The 19,554-nt window shown below is 44.5% G+C and overlaps 1 protein-coding gene across 1 annotated transcript in view; it reads right to left on the bottom strand.

Annotated features, from left to right (window-relative positions):
• Positions 1 to 9,397: 9,397 nt before the first annotated feature.
• JAZF1 (JAZF zinc finger 1) overlaps positions 9,398 to 19,554 on the bottom strand; it is a 426,594-nt gene continuing 416,437 nt past the window's right edge. The window contains exon 5 of the mRNA XM_063921978.1: positions 9,398 to 15,989. Within this exon, the coding sequence (XP_063778048.1) occupies positions 15,813 to 15,989 (177 nt within the window). The 3' untranslated portion in view covers positions 9,398 to 15,812. The remainder of the gene's footprint in view (positions 15,990 to 19,554) is intronic.

Here is a 19,554-nt window from a genome sequence, read left to right as displayed (position 1 = left end):
TTTACTCTATAGTCTGTTTTGCAAAGTAGATCGTTTCCGTAAAATGTATGTTGAATATTTCAAAAATGTTATGTTTATGGAAGAACAGCAGATGACAATATACACAGATAACTTGGAAGGTTTTCAGTTTTTCTCTTACGTCCTAGAGGATACTGGGGTCCATTTAGTACCATGGGGTATAGATGGGTCCACTAGGAGCCATGGGAACTTTAAGAATCTGATAGCGTAGGCTGGCTCCTCCCTCTATGCCCCTCCTACCAGACTCAGTTTAGAAAATGTGCCCGGAGGAGCCGGTCACGCTGAAGGAAGCTCCTGAAGAGTTTTCTGCATTTATTTTTAATGTTTGTTATTTTCAGGCAGGGCTGGTTGGCACAAGCCTGCCTGCTTCATGGGACGTAGGAGGGAAAACGGCCCAACCTCTTGAAGGGTTAATGGTCCCGTTTCACGCTGACACGACACTGAGCTCCTGAGGGACCTATTCACAAGCCCCACCACGGCGAGCATACATTCCCGCAGCACGCCGCCACCCCTAACAGAGCCAGAAGAATGAACAGTGGTGAGTACTGAGTCGGCGCCCCGGTTAGCGGTAGCGGGGCGCTGGCCATTATGGCGGCATGAGGGTACGGAGACGCACGGCTTCTACACGGGGTGGAATGCGTCTCCGTACACAGCTGCGTCCACGTACACTGTACACAGTACTCATACTGGCACAACAGCCTTAAAACGGTTATCTCTATTTTAAGCACCATTCCTCAGCCAGAATAAAAAAAGCGGGATGGCCGCGCGCCATTGAGAGGATCCAGCAGGTCACCAACGCCATTTTCCCTCTGCAGTGGACAGGGCGAAACTAGGATTTCCATCACCCGGGGCAAGGCAGTAATTCCCCCCCCCCCCCCCCCCTTCCCTGCTAAAAAAATTAATAATGTGTGTGTGTATATATATATATATATATATATCTGTGGGATACTGGTTTAAAAAGTTGACATGACAGTGAGTGTACATTTATCTGGCAACACAAAACAGACAATATTCATGCCCCCAGGCTCCCCCCTCCTCCTCCATCATTGCAGTGTGCAGCCAGGCTCACCCTGTTGTCCCAGTGCTGCCAGCACGCCATGCACCTTCTTTTGGATGCACGTGGATTACTGCTGGCGCTGGACTCCCGCCTCCGTTCTCCCCAGTTTGCAGCCTCTAATGTGTGCGTGTAACGTCACATGCACGTGCGACATCACACGCACGATGTGCATCCGCAACCCGGAAGCGCCGGGAGTCACTAGTGCTACTGGCACCCGACAGCAGGTCACTGGCTGTCAGGGGGAGCCAGGAGCATCGCCAGTGCTGCAGCCTGCACCAGAATTGGCCGCCTTAGCGCCGCCGACAGCCCAGCACCCAGGGCACGTGACCCCGTAGCCCCCCCTAGTTACGGCCATGCAGTGGACACAGACGCTGACTGACAGGGATGCACAGCTTCTCCAGTGTGGCTCTAAATTACCTCAGCGGTACCAGGGGGTCATAGCAGGGGAGAAGTGATTACTAATGCACTAAGTCCCTAATCTGGGTATTTAGTCTGTGATCCAGCTACATAAACTTGGCATTAGCGATAAACCTGTGGTGGGGGCTGCATCCAAATTACTCTGTGTCTCCCTGAAGGGATCTTTGTAGGTTAATTGTGCTTAACCTTTTCCTGTGTGTGTGCTGTCACATTACATGTCAGGCAGAGAGTGTGTCTCTTGTACCGCAGAGTGTTCCCCTTCACCAGGGAGCTCACTACTGGGTACTCGGGGTTCATAGGCTAACGGGGCTGAACCGGAATGGGCTAATTCTCTTTAAGGAATGATCTCTACTCTTTCTACAAAATTGTCCAGCAATGAGAAAGAGACGCAATACTTAAAACAGACTGTGGATGAGTTTATGAACAGAGACTCAGTCCCCTCCCATTTGTCCACAAAAGCGATCTCTGGCCCATGTCCTGCAGTCTGCCGCTGACAGGTCAGACATGGAGGAGGGAGAGGTGGACTCAGAGGGGGGGATGCAGCTCTGTCACAGGGAATAGAGGCTCTTATAAAGGCTATCAGAGATGTTCTGCATATTCCTGATAAAGTGTCAGAGGAGTGTGAGGAATCTTATTGTAATGTAAAAAATGAGTCCTCAGTTACTTTTCCTGCGTCAAAGGAATTGAATACCTTGTTCGAAGAACCATGGGTTAATCCTGATAAGACGTTTCAGATCCCTAAGAGGTTGCTCTCATCTTTTCCTTTTCCTCTGGAGGATAGGAACAAAATGGGAAAGTCCACCGATAGTGGATGCATCAGTCTCTAGGCTATCACCTAAAATTGTATTGCCTGTTCCTGGTGCAGCCTCCCTGAAAGACACGGCTGATCGTAAGATTGAGACTACACTCACATCTTTGTACACAGCTGCTGGGGTGGCGCAGAGACCCACTATTGCATGTGCGTGGATCACTAAAGCCAAAGATTCCTTATCTAGGGTGGATGTTGTCTTGCTCCTGCAGCATATACAGGATTCTGCAACCTTTATGGTGGAAGCCATAAAGGAAATAGGCGTGCTTAATGCACGCACCACTGCTATGGCAGTGTCGGCACTCAGGTTTGTGGCTATGCCAGTGGACTGCTGATGCAGATTCCAGGAAGGGCGTGGAAGGCCTACCATTCACAGGAGAGGCCTTGTTCTGAGATTAATTAGACAAATGAATCTCCACAGCTACTGCGGATAAGTCTATGTATCTTCCTTCCGCAGCTCCCCCAACCAAGAAGACTTCTTCAGCTCCTAGGTTACAGTCCTTTCGGATGGCCAAGTTCAAGGGCAAATCCAGAGGTGCTTCTATGTCCTTCACCGGTGCAAGAGGTAAACCACGCAAACCAGCAACAGCAGGTGCTCAAAAACAGAGCTCAGGCTCTGCTTCCTCAAAGACTTCAGCATGACGGTGGACCGCAATGCCTGGAAGGCTGTCAGGTGGTAGCACGCCTACAATTCTTCAGTCAGATCTGGTCAAATTTATGCCAGGACCCCTGGGTCATAAATCTTATTTCCCAGAGCTACGTACTGGAGTTCCAAGAGCTCCCACCTCACAGATTCTTCAAATCAGGCTTGCCAGTTTCACAAGAGGCAAGTATAACTTTACAGCATGCCATCAAAAAACTGGTACAGGCTCGCGTCATTGTTCCAGTTCCACCTCATCAGCTAAACAAGGGATACTATTCCAACTTGTTTGTAGTACCGAAACCAGACGGTTCGGTAAGACCAATTCTGAACCTCAAGTCGCTGAACCCGTACTTAAGAGTGTTCAAATTCATGATGGAGTCTCTGAGAGCGGAGATCTCAGGTCTGGAGGAGGGGGAATTCCTAGTGTCTCTGGATATCAAGGATGCATACCTTCACATTCCGCTCTGGTCACCTCATCAGGCTTTTCTGTGGTTTGCACTGCAGGACTATCACTACTAGTTCCAGGCCCTGCCATTTGGTCTCTCCACAGCACCAAGGTTGTTCACCAAGGTGATGGCAGAGATGATGTTTCTACTTCGCAAACAGGGAGTGAACATATTTCCGTACCTGGACGATCTCCTGATAAAAGCACCGTCCAGGGAAAGGTTGCTGGACAGCATTGCTCTATCAACCAAGCTTCTCCAGGATCATGGGTGGATTCTGAACCTTCTGAAATCTCACCTAGAGCCAACACGGAGGCTTCCATTCCTGGGAATGATACTGGATACGGAGTCGCAGAAGTTGTTCCTTCCGTTGGAAAAGGCATTAGTAATCCAGTCGATGGTTCGTGATGTCCTGAAGCCAGCCTGGATATCGGTACTTCTATGCATTCGCCTTCTGGGGAAAATGGTGGCCTCTTACAAGGCTCTTCAATACGGAAGGTTTCACGCAAGACCCTTCCAGCTCCATCAGTTGGACAAGTGGTCCGGATCGCATCTTCACATGCACCAGAGGATCCGTCTGTCGCCAAGGGCCAGGATCTCCCTTCTGTGGTGGCTACAGACTTCTCGCCTCGTTGAGGGTCGGAGGTTCGGAATTCAGAACTGGGCTCTGCTAACCACAGACTCAAGCCTCAGGGGTTGGGGAGCAGTCACTCAGGGGGTGCAGTTTCAAGGAAGATGATCCAGTCAGGAAGTCGTCCTTCCAATCAACATTCTGGAACTCAGGGCCATATACAACGCCCTTCTGCAGGCCTCTCATCTTCTTCAAGATCGGGCCATTTAGGTCCAGTCGGTCAATGTGACGGCAGTAACGTACATAAACCGACAGGGCGGCACGAAAAGCAGAGCAGCAATGTCAGAGTGTCACTGACCTGGTTTGGGAGTGTTGTGGACTCGGGGCTTCTTCCGATGACCGGGAAGAGGAACCGCCACTGGGTCGTAGTAGAGATGGCCGGATGTAGGTCTTCCTCATGCAGGACTAAGACGGCAGGCGGGAGGCCCAGAGGAATTCTTGAAGGTCTCCTGTAAGACAAGACTTGTAGAAATACTGAAGGCTGGGGTACTGAGATATTGGAGACACTGTGGTATTGGAGGCACTGAGGTGCTGGGAGTACAGGGAGTGCAGGGAGGCCCTTGGAGGCACGGAGGTGCTTGGGGCACGGAGGTGTTTGGAGACACCGAGGTGTTTGGAGGGATGAGGTGCTTGGAGGCACGAGGTGCTTGGAGACACGGAGGTAACTGGAGGCACGGAGGTGCTTGGAGGCACGGAGGTGCTTGGAGGCACGGAGGTGCTTGGAGGCACGGAGGTGTTTGGAGACACCGAGGTGTTTGGAGGGATGAGGTGCTTGGAGGCACGAGGTGCTTGGAGGTAACTGGAGGCACGGAGGTGCTTGGAGGCACGGAGGTGCTTGGAGGCACGGAGGTGCTTGGAGGCACGGAGGTGTTTGGAGACACCGAGGTGTTTGGAGGGATGAGGCGCTTGGAGGCACGAGGTGCTTGGAGGTAACTGGAGGCACGGAGGTGCTTGGAGGCACGGAGGTGCTTGGAGGCACGGAGGTGTTTGGAGACACCGAGGTGTTTGGAGGGATGAGGCGCTTGGAGGCACGAGGTGCTTGGAGGTAACTGGAGGCACGGAGGTGCTTGGAGGCACGGAGGTGCTTGGAGGCACGGAGATAATTGGAGGCACGGAGATAATTGGAGGCACGGAGATAATTGGAGGCACGGAGGTAATTGGAGGCACAGGATGCTTGGAGGCTCAGGATGCTTGGAGGCACAGGATGCTTGCAGGGACGAGGGAGCTCTGGAATCACAGCTTCCGCAGGAGAAACGAAGATACTCAGGCACCGGATCTCTGCCTGGTATCTGATTTTAAATTCCCCGCCCTAGCCTGATTGGCGGAGCAGGCAGGTGACGTCAGACCTGCTCCGCCTCCTTGCCCTCGCTTGTGATGGCGGCGTCCTTGCTTCCGGGAAGCCGCCGGAGAGCAGCGCCGACCCGCCGCTGAAGCCGGAGACCGTCAGGGGAAGAGAGGCGCCGGGCAGACCAGGCCACCCGCAGGGACAAGCGCGGTCGCCGCTGCCCGAGGTTCGTGACACAGAGGTGTCAAGAATTCTCCTCTGGGCAGAGAGAAACGCTGTGGCGTTGTCAGCGGTCTTCATTCCGGGAGTAGACAACTGGGAAGCAGACTTCCTCAGCAGACACGACCTGCACCCGGGGGAGTGGGGCCTTTACCCGGAAGTGTTCAGGTGCTTGATAAGTCGATGGGGATATCCACAAATCGACATGATGGCCTCTCGTCTCAACAAGAAGCTCAAGCGGTATTGTTCCAAGTCGAGAGAGCCACAAGCAGTGGCGGTAGACGCCCTGACGACTCCATGGGTATATCAGATGGTGTACGTGTTTCCTCCACTTCTTCTGATCCCACAAATTCTTAAAAGAATAAAAAGGGAAAGGTTCAAGCAATTCTAATTGCTCCGGACTGGCCAAGAAGGGCCTGGTACGCGGAGCTTCTGGAGAGGGATATCTAACAAGGTTATCCCAACTATGATCCAAACCAGGAAAGGGGTAACATCTAAGCATTGCCATCGTAATTGGAAGAAATACATTGTTTGGTGTGAGAGCAGGAAATTCTCTACTGTGGAATTCCATCTGGGCCATTTCCTACTTTTTCTACAAGCTGGAGTGGATGTGTGCCTACGTCTGGTTCTATAAAAGTCCAGATTTCGGCCTTGTCCATTTTCTTTCAGAAACAATTGGCGTCTCTCCCTGAGTTCCAGACGTTCTTGAAAGGTGTTCTGCACATCCAACCTCCCTTTGTGTTCTCCCACGGCACCTTGGGATCTCGATGTGGTACTGCATTTCCTCCAATCGGACTGGTTCGAGCCGTTACAGGAGGTGGACATAAAATATCTTACGTGGAAGACCGTCATACTGTTGGCCTTGGCTTCAGCAAGACGTGTGTCGGAACTGGGGGCTTTGTCTCACAAAAGTCCCTATTTAATTTTCCTTGAAGACAGAGCTGAACTCAGAACTCGTCAGCATTTCACATCAACCAACCTATTGTGGTTCCGGTTGTCACCGACACCTCCACTACTTCAAAGTCTTTGGCTGTTGTGAGGGCTTTGAAGATCTATGTGAAGCGGACAGCTCGTCACAGAAAGACGGACTCTCTGTTTGTTCTTTATGATCCCAATAAGATTGGGTCTCCTGCTTCAAAGCAGACTATTGCACGCTGGATCAAACTTACTATCCAGCATGCTTATTCCACGGCAAGTTTGCCAGGTACAAGATCTGTACAGGCCCACTCTACTAGGTCGGTGGGTTCTTCCTGGGCAGCTGGCCGGGGTATCTCGGCTTTACAGCTCTGCCGAGCAGCTACTAGGTCAGGTTCAAACATGTTTGCTAAGTTCTACAGGTTCGATACTTTGACCAAACTGAAGGTCCTCAGACGCCAATCAGTTCTGCAGGATCCTCAGCACTCTCCCACCCAGATTGGGAGCTTTGGTACATCACCATGAATGTAAGAGAAAATAGGATTTTTATTACCTACCAGTAAATCCTTTTCTCGTAGTCCGTAGAGGATACTGGGTGCCCGCCCAGTGCTTCGTCCTTCCTGCACTGTTACTTGGTTAAGTAATGTTTGTTCAGCCATTGCTGTTCCTGTTTCAAGTTTGGTTAGCTTGGCTTTCCTCTTGTGTGTGCTGCTTCGGAATCTCACCACTATCCTTATCTATCCTTCTCTCGAAGTATGTCCGTCTACTTGGGCACAGTTTCCTAGACTGAGTCTGGTAGGAGGGGCATAGAGGGAAGAGCCAGCCCACGCTATCAAATTCTTAAAGTGCCCATGGCTCCTAGTGAACCCGTCTATACCCCATGGTACTAAATGGACCCCAGTATCCTGTACGGACTACAAGAAAAGTATTTACCGGTAGGTAATTAAAATCCTATTATTGTGGGCAATGTTAGTCTGCTTTTGCAGTTCTTAATGCCCTCAGTTTTGATCTTTCAGTTCAAAACAATCTGCAAAGTCGTCCTCTGCAGGCATCTTACACAATGTAAAGAACAGGTTATGTTATATATACTGTAGCATGTTAATGCACAAGACTTCTTGGGGTAAATTTACTAAGATGGGAGTTCTATTTAAGTTGGGATGTTGCCAATAGCAACCAATCGGATTCTACTTCTCATTTATCTAGCACCTTCTAGAAGATAATACATGAAATCTGATTGGTTGTTATGGGCAACATCCCATCTTAAATAGAACTCCCATCTTAGTAAATTTACCCCCTTGTCTTTAGGATCATGAAGAAAAAATAGACAATGCAAGTATGTTATGTTCAGTCTTGGGGAATATCCAATTAGAGGTGAAAAACGTCAAATTGTTTTTGCACTTTTTTAAAGATGTTTCACAGATATTTTTTCTTATACAGCAGGGCTGGCCAAACCAGTCCTCGAGATCTACCAACAGTTCACATTTTCCAGATCACCTAGCTGGTGCACAGGTGTAGTCATTACTAATTAAGATGTGCTGCATTCATTCCTAACTGACAATTATACAGATCTCCAGGAGGCCTGGAAAACATGAACTGTTGGTAGATCTCGAGGACCGGTTTGGCCAGCCCTGTTATACAGGCTATCCAACTTGGATTACCCGTAAATAAAATAGCTTTCCTCCAAAACACACAGGTTCAGTGAAAGCTGTGTGTTTTCGACAGAAACAGTCCCATTTTCACATGTAAACGGAGCTATTTCCTGGAATTTGGTTTTGCCTGCCTGAGACACGTTAAACAAAATCTCAGATAAGCCGTGTCTCGCGCCGGTTTATCTTGGCTAATTGGATAGCCCCGGCATGACAATTAGCAGTGGTAAGTTACCGTGGCTAATTGGATACCCCCCTTGATATAAGTAAGTGCCTTCACTGAATGATGGGGACAATCGGTACCAACCTCCCCTCACCGTCTTCATTCCCAACGTTCACAATATGGATGAGGAACATGGAAAATTAGAATCCTACTTTTACCCCATTTTTGTTCATGAACCATTTTATGAAAACCTTTCATTCAGGAGGATCCAGTGAAAAATCCTCCCAAATCTCTCCCGTGCCCCCACTTAAGGTAATTGTGCAGTGGGGAACATTTGTTTTTTCTTTTCCTATAATTTGCAAAGGTCCTGGCATGAGATAATCTCGTTGGTGTCACGGCTTCCTTGCATACTTATAGGCGGTTTGTGAAGCATACTTGCTGATATTTTTAATTCCCCCCCCCGGGGTGGTGGTGGGGGGGGGGGGGGGAGGGGTACTTTGTGTATCATCTATCAGTGGCCCCACTGCCACAGATGAGTGCTACTGTTTTGCCACTGAGCAATGCACGGCAGGGTGTCACTGCAGCAATTCACCACAAGTCATGTTACCAGCCCCCAGAACACTACTGGGGATGTTGGTCAACTGTCCTGGGAGAGTCGCCTCCCAAATTCTAGAGTCTCCTGGATATTCCAGGAGTGTAGGAAAGTATATCTTGCAGATGACTCCCACCACTGGAGGGTGAATGTGGCAGATACACTTTAATGAGATACTTTATTACATGGCATGTTGACATGAGTAAGTGGAGTATTTTAGTCAGTGACTTGTCACTGGATACATATGATATATCTACAGCCACTATGTTGACAGTGACTATACAGATACCAGAAAATTGGTGTCGGCATCCCGACACAGTTGTGATGCAATTTGAAGCATTTTTAACTGTCCGGGTGTAATAACTTTAACCACGCTCTTAAGCGGAATATATAAAGTTATAAAGCTTGAACGGCAGCATTACAACTGTGTAGGCTGGATATAGGCTTGGGCATTGTTGTGTTGACTTGACTGCAGAAATCCTCACTACATTCCCTTGTAACATCTTTTAAGAAATTTTTACTTTTACCACCTTGAACCACAAGGAAAAAATAACGAGCCGTTTGTGCTTGTTCTCAGTCAGAGGCAGTTTATTTTATTTTGATTTACATTTATAAGCAGCTTTTGACAAGAGTTTTTTTTATTCATTAAGTTTCCTTCAGTTTGAAAACATTAAAACCCCTGACACCTTCAAACTTAATGTACTCTGTCCCCAACGAAACATATGAAAATATAATTTAAACACACTTTTCACAGACACAGTACAATACATTCACTATACACAATGTAACAAAATAGTCCCATCCTTACCTGTTTAATAATACTGTCACACAGTAGGTAAATAGAAACTGGAATTTCAGTTTTATAGCTGAAAAGAATTTACATGCAACAATGATATTATTTTACAACTGTTTAGCGGTTGCGCTAACATCCTTCCTGGGATATAAAGAATGATGCCAAAAAAGATACGGCTGGATTTTTATTTTCCCTCCTTGCAAAGCTGCCAGCGTTGCAGCAAATAGCCAAATAGGGCTCACAGAACTGTCCCATGTCTGGATAATCCAACACCAGTGAACTGCAACACAGAATGTTCCCGTTATGTTCCAGCATAGTGACTGATTTTCAGAGAGAGACGATGATTCCTAAAACCAGCAGTTAAAGCACTTTCATCAGAAGCTACTTAGGTTCTCTCAGCTTTGGCTTCTTGTAAATCTAACAAACCAACACTGGCTGCACTGTAATTTATGTGTTGGCAATCAGAAGCTTTTAGTGTCCTAAGACATTGATGAGACTGCCACCATTTTGAGAAGCTGTGAGGTACACACTGGGAGTGGGGAGGCGGCATTTCATTAGTTCAGTTTAAATGGCATCTAGATAGGATTACATAGCCCTGTGGCATGGGGAGGGGGGAATTCTCATATATAAACACTTTATTTGCAGAAAAAAAGATATTTTTACGTTACACTGTACCTTTACTTAACAGAAATTTTATTTTTCCTCAAATGCACAAATATAAACCTGCGTATAGTTAGGCTTACCATACTATCCCTTTCAAGCAGCGCACTCATGAATTACACAGGGTCCGTGGCTGGCTGACTTCAAGCCTGTATTTCACCTGGTTGTAATCCGCAACAGAACCTGTGTAAATCATGAGCATCCCGGTTTAAGGGGATAGTATGGTAAGCCTATGTATAGGGAACTCACAGCGGTAGTATCCTTACACTATATTTTAAATGCTAACAATGCATATATGGGTGAACGTAATTGTGAAATGATTAAATGTTTCATATGCTACATTGGCAGCAGCCATTTTTGTATTCTGCCTGCAGAATAATCTCTGTAAAATGTAGGTTAAGGGACTGTACAATGCATGGAAAATCTTTACTATATATATTATATATATATATATATATATATATATATATATATATATATATATATATATATATTGTTGTTGAGAAAGGAAATATGCTTTCATCTAGTAATCTGGCTGCTGCCAAAATGTCACCTTCCTATTACACTACACTGGCAGCATCTGTGTTCAGTTCTGCCTGCAGAATAGATGCAAATACTTATTGTGGGGAGACTTGTACTGATCTCTAAGACACATCCTTAGATCAGCCAGTTCTAAAGCGCTATTCTGATTATCCTCTCCTTACTATTATTGTTAATTTACTATTCCTATCAATTAAGCATGGGTGATGTAGGTCCTCGTCCATAGCTGAACTGCAACACCCAACGTGCTCTGCCTACCAGCGGCTGCATATAAGTGGTGTTTACTGAGTGACTTATAGTAACCAAATCTGAATTTGGCATGGCTTTGCTGCTCTTTTATGTGTTACTTGTGTGTTGTCCAAACCAGGTTTAATTATGTAAGATAGGTGACATTACACCGAATCTATTTGCAGCACACATAACTTCACTTTCCGCATGTGGGGCATATGTATCAAATCTTGGAAAGAGAAAGTACCAAATCCATAACCAATCCACTCCTGACAGTTTTCAAACACAGCCTGTAACATGGTAGAAGCGGATTGGTTGGTATTTTATCTCTCCAAGCTTTCAGAAATTTCCTCCACCAAGGTGACCTATAAGGCTAAACAGTAACTTTGTATGGAATGAAATAAACAGTATAATACAGTAAAAGGAAAGTACAATTAAAAAATATTCTACTACAAACATCAAAGGTGAACCGCTTTATATTCTCATCCTAATTCTATGTCCCCTTTCAATGTGTGAAGAGTTATGGGGTTTGGCCTATTTACACATATCCTGTTCAGTATTCACAACTATTGGCATTACAGAAAACAACGTTGTTGGCAATAGAGAACTACAAAGTGCTTTTCAGTCTCCATATTAGGATGGAGAGATTCACAATTCAGTCAAACGCCAAAAAAACAAAACCCCAAGGAATTAACACTTGTAGCAGCATTGCATGTTTATGTCAACACGAGGGGAACCTGGGTCTATTCCATTAATATATGTATGAACTTGACTGGGAAGAATGGAAATAACCATTTGTGGGACTGCGTGCATGTAGCTGTGTGAAGCATATACTGTTTGTTATGATGGAGCGTGAGATAATTGCCAAACACCACATTAGATGAATAACTGGAAATTGGAAGAGCATGTTTTAATCGCCTAAAGTTAAAAAAAAATACAAAAAAAATAAATGTACTTTATCTAGCTGTCCAGGAAGCAGAGAGATATAACACAAAGAGAAGCCACAAGGAAATTACCTGATTTTAGGAACTGTGGGTAGGGGCTGAAAACTGAGACAAGCGACCATTTGTCTGAAGCTTTAGGGACTGTTATCTGAGCTTTAAAAGGTGTATTTTACTGACTGAAAATGAGTCCACGGAGCACTCAAGGCAGAGGTAATATACAGGGTAAAATAGGCAGAGCACAGAGAAGTGGATATATAGAAATTACTTTTCCCTTGTGGATCTGCTGAGCGTCAATCAGCAACATTACAGCTGTGGTATCTTATATGAGTATCTGTATATTTAAATCACCATGGATAAAGCAGATCTTGCTGCTTCCTACTGAAGACATGATTCTCGGTGGCACAGCGTGGATCACAACCTGTAGCTAATGGTTTCCTGCTCTGTGGCATAGTACGGTCATGTGACCAGCAGGAACAGCCACTCGGCTCTAAACGTGGCCTTTACATTCCTACTTTTAAAGGGTATAAAACGAGTACAGAGTGTGTACACATACTTCAGCAGTACTATAAAGAGGTAATATAGCCCCCATATGAGCAGTGAATTGGAAATGTATCTATAAGACCTTTCTACTGCTCCTGTGCTGCTACTACCAGAAATGGCACAATCCTGCTGCTACATAAACTTCCCCCATTTTGCTGCCAGAATAGTAAATGTTAGCAAAAAGGGGTCACATGACGCCTTATCCATTCTAATTGTGCAGTTTTCTCATTCATGTACTATGCCAGCCTACGGATCTCCAGCTGTTGTTGTACCACAAGTCCCAGCATACCTGGCCATTGTCTGGCAGGGCACCCTAAGATGCGATACCACAAATACATGCTTGGCAAGTCTCATCGTCCAGCACCTGCCATAGGGCATGAGGTGTGATATAGTGAAAGGGACTGTACACCTTTGCAGCGTGTGTACACAGTGTTTAGCTGGCTGTGTTGCTATAAAGGGGGCCATGTAATTGCACCAGCCCTGTGTGTACAGAGAAAATGCTGGTCTTGGTTTATGTGCTGGCACATCTATGTGACTGCACCTTCCTAATACATACACGTGGCTTCATAGCTGTCGTCATTATCATAACACTGTACAAGATATCCCTCTGAAAACAGAGAAAATTCCATCTACATGCCCTCACAGAACATACCTCAGATTGCCTCCTTACCACTCAGGTATGCCCCTTAGGTGCAAGTGGTGTATGCTGGCCTCCAAACCATGTGCAGGGGGACAAAACGCAAGATCTGTCTGCAACACTGACATGAGATCAACTCCGCATGAGCCCCAAAGCCTACACAATTAGATCTTGGGGTGATAGACTTATGAAAGATCTAGCACTGACTTTGGTTAGTGTTCCTGTGTTGCTGAAACCTGCAATGCTGCTTACTGCACAGAGCTGTATAACATTGCTCGTTCCAAGGTGATTAACGTTCTACATCATAAGTAGCAGTGTGGTCCATGAGGGAACGCTGCCTTCTAACCATATCTTCCCCATACTGTGGCATAAACCTGCCGCAGACTGTAACACTAGTAAAGGGTTTGGTCTTCATTTTCTTGATAGTTGCAGATAAGAATTTTAGCACTTTAAATGGTAACAAAAATAGGACAGGCAAGATAATAGGAAACTTATAGCAAGCACAACCTTTATACGTATGTTATTTAAGTATGAAAATATTTTTATTATGTTAAATATTATTTATAGTTCCATTATCTATGCTACTGATACCAAATATACTTTAACAAGTAAGGCAGGTTAGCGAGTCTGAGAGTGGTGGAATTTGGTTACTAAGCACCTATCATCTTCCTGCCATCGGGAAACCATGAGAGGGTTAATGTGGCAGAGGCATCAGATGTAATATGACCCATGATTATCTGGAGCTGTTCAGGTTCAGTACAAGATATATATATATATATAGTATAATCTCGGTTTGCTCTGTAGATAATGACATAAGTAACCCGGCAATTTATAAATATAACAAAGACTGTAGTTGATGTAAATACTTCCTCTATGAAACAGGTAATGAATACAAGTTAAAAAGAAGATATTATTGAAGCTGTGTATTTTCAGTCTTCTCTTAGTGCCCTTATGACAGAGAAAACTTTGATACGCATCTTACCAATGCTATGTGCTAGTGCTCAACCTTTTACTATTGGCTGGGATGTCAGGGTGCCATTGTTCTGCTATCCCAAGTGTCCATAGTGCGCCATTGTTCTGGGTCCCTGACAGAGGCTAATAAAAAGGCTGCATTGCACATATGGTAATCCAGTGACCCGCACACAGAGAGTCTGGGGAGTATATTTACGAAAGTGCATGTTTTCAGAAGAGGAGATATTGCCCATAGCAACCAATCAGATTCTAGCTATTATCTTCTAGCAGGTGCTAGATAAATGATAAGTAGAACCTGATTGGTTGCTATGGGACCAATCTCCAATTCTAAAAACCCCCACTTTAGTAAATATAACCCTAGGGCCTCAGTTTTGCCTGAAGCCAGAGGCTACGCACCACTGGTCCATAATGACCTCACTTGTTCTCTGAGAGGATTACCCCTAACACAGGCATGTCAGTCGCTTAAATAACTATATGGGCCTTGATTCTTCATTTCAATTTGAACAAAACTACTTTGACTCCACCCTGTTCTAAAAAACAAAACCGGTTCCTGAATAGGTAGATAGCACATACAGACGCTGGGCTCCCAGGGGGTCAATAAAAGAAAATTGCATAAATGAACAAACATTTGAATGGAAATGTTACAAAAAAAATTTTTGGGAAATAAATTCTAAAGATTTAGACACGTACATATAAAACACATTCTACATGTACACTCTTATCTTCCACTTGTTCTTCCCCATTCCTTTATGTTACTGAACAGCATTTCTATAAATGCCCCCCAGCGCAGGGATGGTCTAACACCACTGGTAATAGTTTTACCATCGATAGATGGTCACAGATGGTAAACATTGACTGCAGGCGCCTGATCTCAGGTGGCGGCCATAGTCTGCGCATGTGCGATCGAGTTCCATCAATGGTTCAACCCCTGATGCTTAAACCCCCCCCCAAGTGCTGTTTCATCCAGGTTACCATGGTAACAGAGGAATCATTTTCTTTCCCTATTGGAAGATTTAGTCCCACCAATGATTACACACATTGGTGTGGGTATTATTTGACATACCACCATTGGGTATGAGCCTGTATCTTAATTTACAATTAAACAGGTTCTGGGTATAAATATGTTCCCTTAAATTACTATTTACATATAAAGGAGCACTGAACCTTTACTTCCTATGATAAGACTAGGTCAATATAGCATAACCTCTATGCCCACTTCTCAATTATGCCCTCCTAGTTCCCTTGGCAGTAAAATGGTGTAAAGGTTTCAGTGCCAGGATCTCTCTTCCCATTCACATAACACTGTCACAGCTAAATAGAACAACACGCTTCCCAATTTAACGTCTATATCTTGGGGAGAGAAACACGTTTCCCCTATAGAACATATGTCTTTTATATTGTTTTAGTATTGTATCAAAGTAATGAAAATGCATCTGGTAACTGACATGTGCAAAGTACAAAAAGGGCCACTTTTAAAAGAGATATAATTCCAAACAACTGGAATTCTTTCATTAAAGCATACACTGAAACGTAGGTATCATAGGACCTCACGAATGCTTCCCCTGAAATGCAACGTAAAGAAAAAAAATGAAAATAATAAAATAAAACCAGAAAGGTGGCTGTTCTGCTGGTGAGTTTCTTGGCACAGACGTCTTCAGCTCCTATTGCTGCATTTTCCTGATAATCTCGGCAGAGACAGGAGGATGGAAATTGATTGTGTGGTGGCGGAGACCCTGAGCTGTCTTGTAACTCTTCCCACAGCGGCATTTGAAAGGTTTGCGGACTCGTATTTGTGTTCTGTGGCCATTCTTGGCGTGGTACTTAATACCATTTACATTCTGCGGGTGAGACAAGAAGACAATACATGTAAACATATATTAAAGAAACGTATTACAAATCAGTATAGGGAGGCGACATCCAATTTAACTTCCCATTCAACTTCATAGAACGATTTGTTTAATGACCTGGAGAAGCAATGGCCTGTGTTCATTTTACAGCAATAGTACTAATCAGCATCCATTCACATACAACGGTATGTGTGGCTAAAATGTCCTTTGCATTTGCTGTATTGTTTCATAATTTTAGGATTAATTTTTCTTTATTTATATTTTTCTAAACAGCAAGAAGCGGCATATGGCCATTCTCAGTCAGCTGTACGGTGTCTTTAGTCACGGTTTGCCTGGGGTAGCATGAACTCTGAATCCAACCAAGGACACGAGTTCCTGTGTCTGAATGAGACATAATCGCAGAAAACTGCACATCTTGAGATTTGGGACATTGTAGTCTCCAACGCTTCACTTTTATGGCAGGCAGCTTCCTATTACCATTAGCAGACTGACCCGCTTTCCCCTGCCTTGTGGATGCAACATTTCTATGTATGTCATATAAATGACCCAATAATCTTCTGGTAGGCCTCCATCTTAGGGGCAGGTCAGGGAAAAGAGAATATTGCAGGACAGTGAGCAAACATGGTGCAGTACAGAACAAACCCGAATTGGGACAATTCCTTCCCGACACCTCTATAAGTGAACCCCTAGTCCCCTGCATTCTGTATCAGGAATGCCCAATTTGCCATCTGCTGGCTGTATGCCTTTAAACTATTTTCATTCAATGTTTTGTTAAGTTGTGCTGCAGGAGGCTTTGACATGCAGTATAAGTGTGGCTCTTACATATAAAGCAATTTCTCAGTGGCTAAACTACCTGGATTTCTGTACTACTGAGGTAACTTATAGTAACCGTGTACTGAAGATGCGTTATCACCCTGGATAACATTTTCCTCGGTGTCCCATAGCAGGAACATCCCGGACACTGCCACATTTCTCTGACAGCTCGGCTGAAGCTCAGGGAGTGAGAGGCTGAGGCAAGCCGGATGCAGTTAAAATGCCAGCTGTCGGGATCCTGGCATTCAGGATACCGACGCGTAGCACCACATAGTGTAATGTCTATGGGGAGGGGTCACCTAGCTGGTAATGCAGCTTTATTTTGCTTTGTGAACCAGATCTCCACTCATGACAAATGGTTCAAAAATGTAGGTCTTTAGTATTACTTCAACTTAATTTAATATACACCAATCACTGCATACAGTATTGTATTATGTATAGAACATATTGTACAGCTATACACAGGGCCGGGCAATAGGATCACTGTCTAATTCGGCCACGCATAAAGAGCCTGATTCTGAGTTGGGAGAAAATATAAAAAGGATAAAAAGAGTAAGTAACTGTGAATCATTTTGCACTGCAAGGGGTGCAAATGCATTTAGTATTTTGCATGCATGGTAAATACTGGCTGTTTTTGCATGTAGCCCACGAATATTGGACAGCTATTAGACTGTAATTTACATTTCAGTTTGGACATGCCTCTCACATCTACATCTCTCTTCCCCTTTTTTCATTTACCCCAGCTGCAGTGCAACATGGTTTTGTTGGAAATATTTGTGTACAGGCTTGAGAGTTTCTGGACACACCAGTGTATGCCTTTCAACTACCAACAGCTCATTTACTTAATTAGTGTAGTGGTTTTATTGAAGATATAACAGGTGCAGTAGTACTCACTGTTACACACACTGGTAGATGGAACGGAGCGGGGTGTCACACAGCTCACCTGCCCGTGGGTGTAAGTAGGTACGTACTGGGTAGGGGTGCAGGATGCTGGAACAGCAGGTAATCGCAGGTCTGACTGGAGCAAAGTGGAATACTACTGTCTCCCACTCTGGCACTCTCACAAAGTCTCAAGATGGTTCTGCACATGCTCAGCTTCTTGTTATGGGGAATGAGGCTTCCCTGGAGGAGTAGTAACATGGCCTTGTGTGTGAGTAAAAGTATTTATATTGAATACGGGAGAATACAGGTATCCAATGGAGGGACTGACAGTGGATCTGCGTACGATGAACGTCTGCAACTTTGCATAGACTCCTCTGGTGAATACTTTGAAAAAATGTAATGTTCACTTTATTTGTAAATATAGAATACTTTTGTGCATCCGGAAACTTATTGCACAATGCACACCCCTCATACATTAAATAAAATGGATTTGTGGAAATAGCGTGGCTGTCAGTTTTCTGAGATATCCCATCTTGTAATAAGCATTGACAATGGTTAGCTTATTTCACCAGCCAGTAATCAGACATTTATTATCACTATGGACATTTTTATGACATTCACGAGATTAATTCATGCTTAGATCTGACACGTACAGTAGCTCGAATGAATCCTGGAACGTTTTAGACCGCGCATTGCGGAAATACTATATGAATTCTCAGCATAACACATGATGTGTGGACAGGGGCATTTTTACAACATGAAACAAACAAATAAAAATCATCTTACACTTATATAAAAAAAGAACAAAACGCTCTGTTAACGTAACAAGATGAGCCGTAAACTCTGCAGATCATAAATACCACAGGCTTGTTAAGTCTGTGCAGCTGATCACTGAATGCCATTATATTACTCTTCTTATCATATCTGGCCTCTACCTTGTAGACAATTGCACAGGACCAAAATTGTGAAGACTGTAAAGTATGGACATACCTGACACAGTGATGAGCTGTGTTCCTCTATAGACTAACTGCTAACCAGAGACGGCAGAGATTAATCAGATCTTGGAGAGAGATACAGTACCAACCAATCAGCTTCTACTATTTTTGTAGCATAGCCTGTAGAATGACCCAAGCTGATAGGTTGGTACTTTATCTCTCTTCACTTTAATCTCTCTCCACTTTTTCACTCTTGAAGATTTGTAAAATCTTCATCTTGGGCTGGAAAGGAAGCGAGGTTTCCGGGCAGATTGTAAACAAAAATTAACTTAAACTAATGGTGGTAGGGAGGAAGAGGTAATTGTCTTAAGAACAAGCTTCACTTGTTTACAGCGACATTTTATATAGTGTTGATGTTGCTTTCCTTATACGTTAGCTGCAATTCGTTCTTATCTTAGTCATAGTATAAGTACACCTACATATTGATTGTTATTACTTGCAACTGATTTTCTATCACCTTTATGATTTCCCAGTAATTGTCTATCCTAATCTTTGGGTCCTGTTTGGCTGTGGGTTTTGAAACTTTCTAGATTCTATCTTCCTTTTCTTTTTTATTAGTATGTGGATATATGACAATTAACTAGTCTTGTTGCTGACCCTGTAGTAGTCACCCCATTGGTTTTACCTTTTTGTGTTACAGTATGTTTTGTGTTGTTTCACACTGCTTGTCTCATTCTCTCAGACCACCCCTCCTTGGCACACCTGGGGCATTCCCTCAGACAGTGCTCTCGAATATTTACCATTGGTCAAGTTTCTTTTACCTTGACTAGTTTCTCTCTCTATCTTTGTTTCCCTCCTTACGGTTTTCCTTCTATTGCTTCCTCTCCCTTCTTTCCTCCCTGCTTCTCTTCCACTTTGAATAAGCT

Source organism: Pseudophryne corroboree, chromosome 5 (assembly GCF_028390025.1).
Source record: "Pseudophryne corroboree isolate aPseCor3 chromosome 5, aPseCor3.hap2, whole genome shotgun sequence".
Classification (NCBI taxonomy): Eukaryota; Metazoa; Chordata; class Amphibia; order Anura; family Myobatrachidae; genus Pseudophryne; species Pseudophryne corroboree.
The sequence above is the reverse complement of the archived record's forward strand: the minus strand, read 5'-3'. Positions and strand labels throughout refer to the sequence as shown.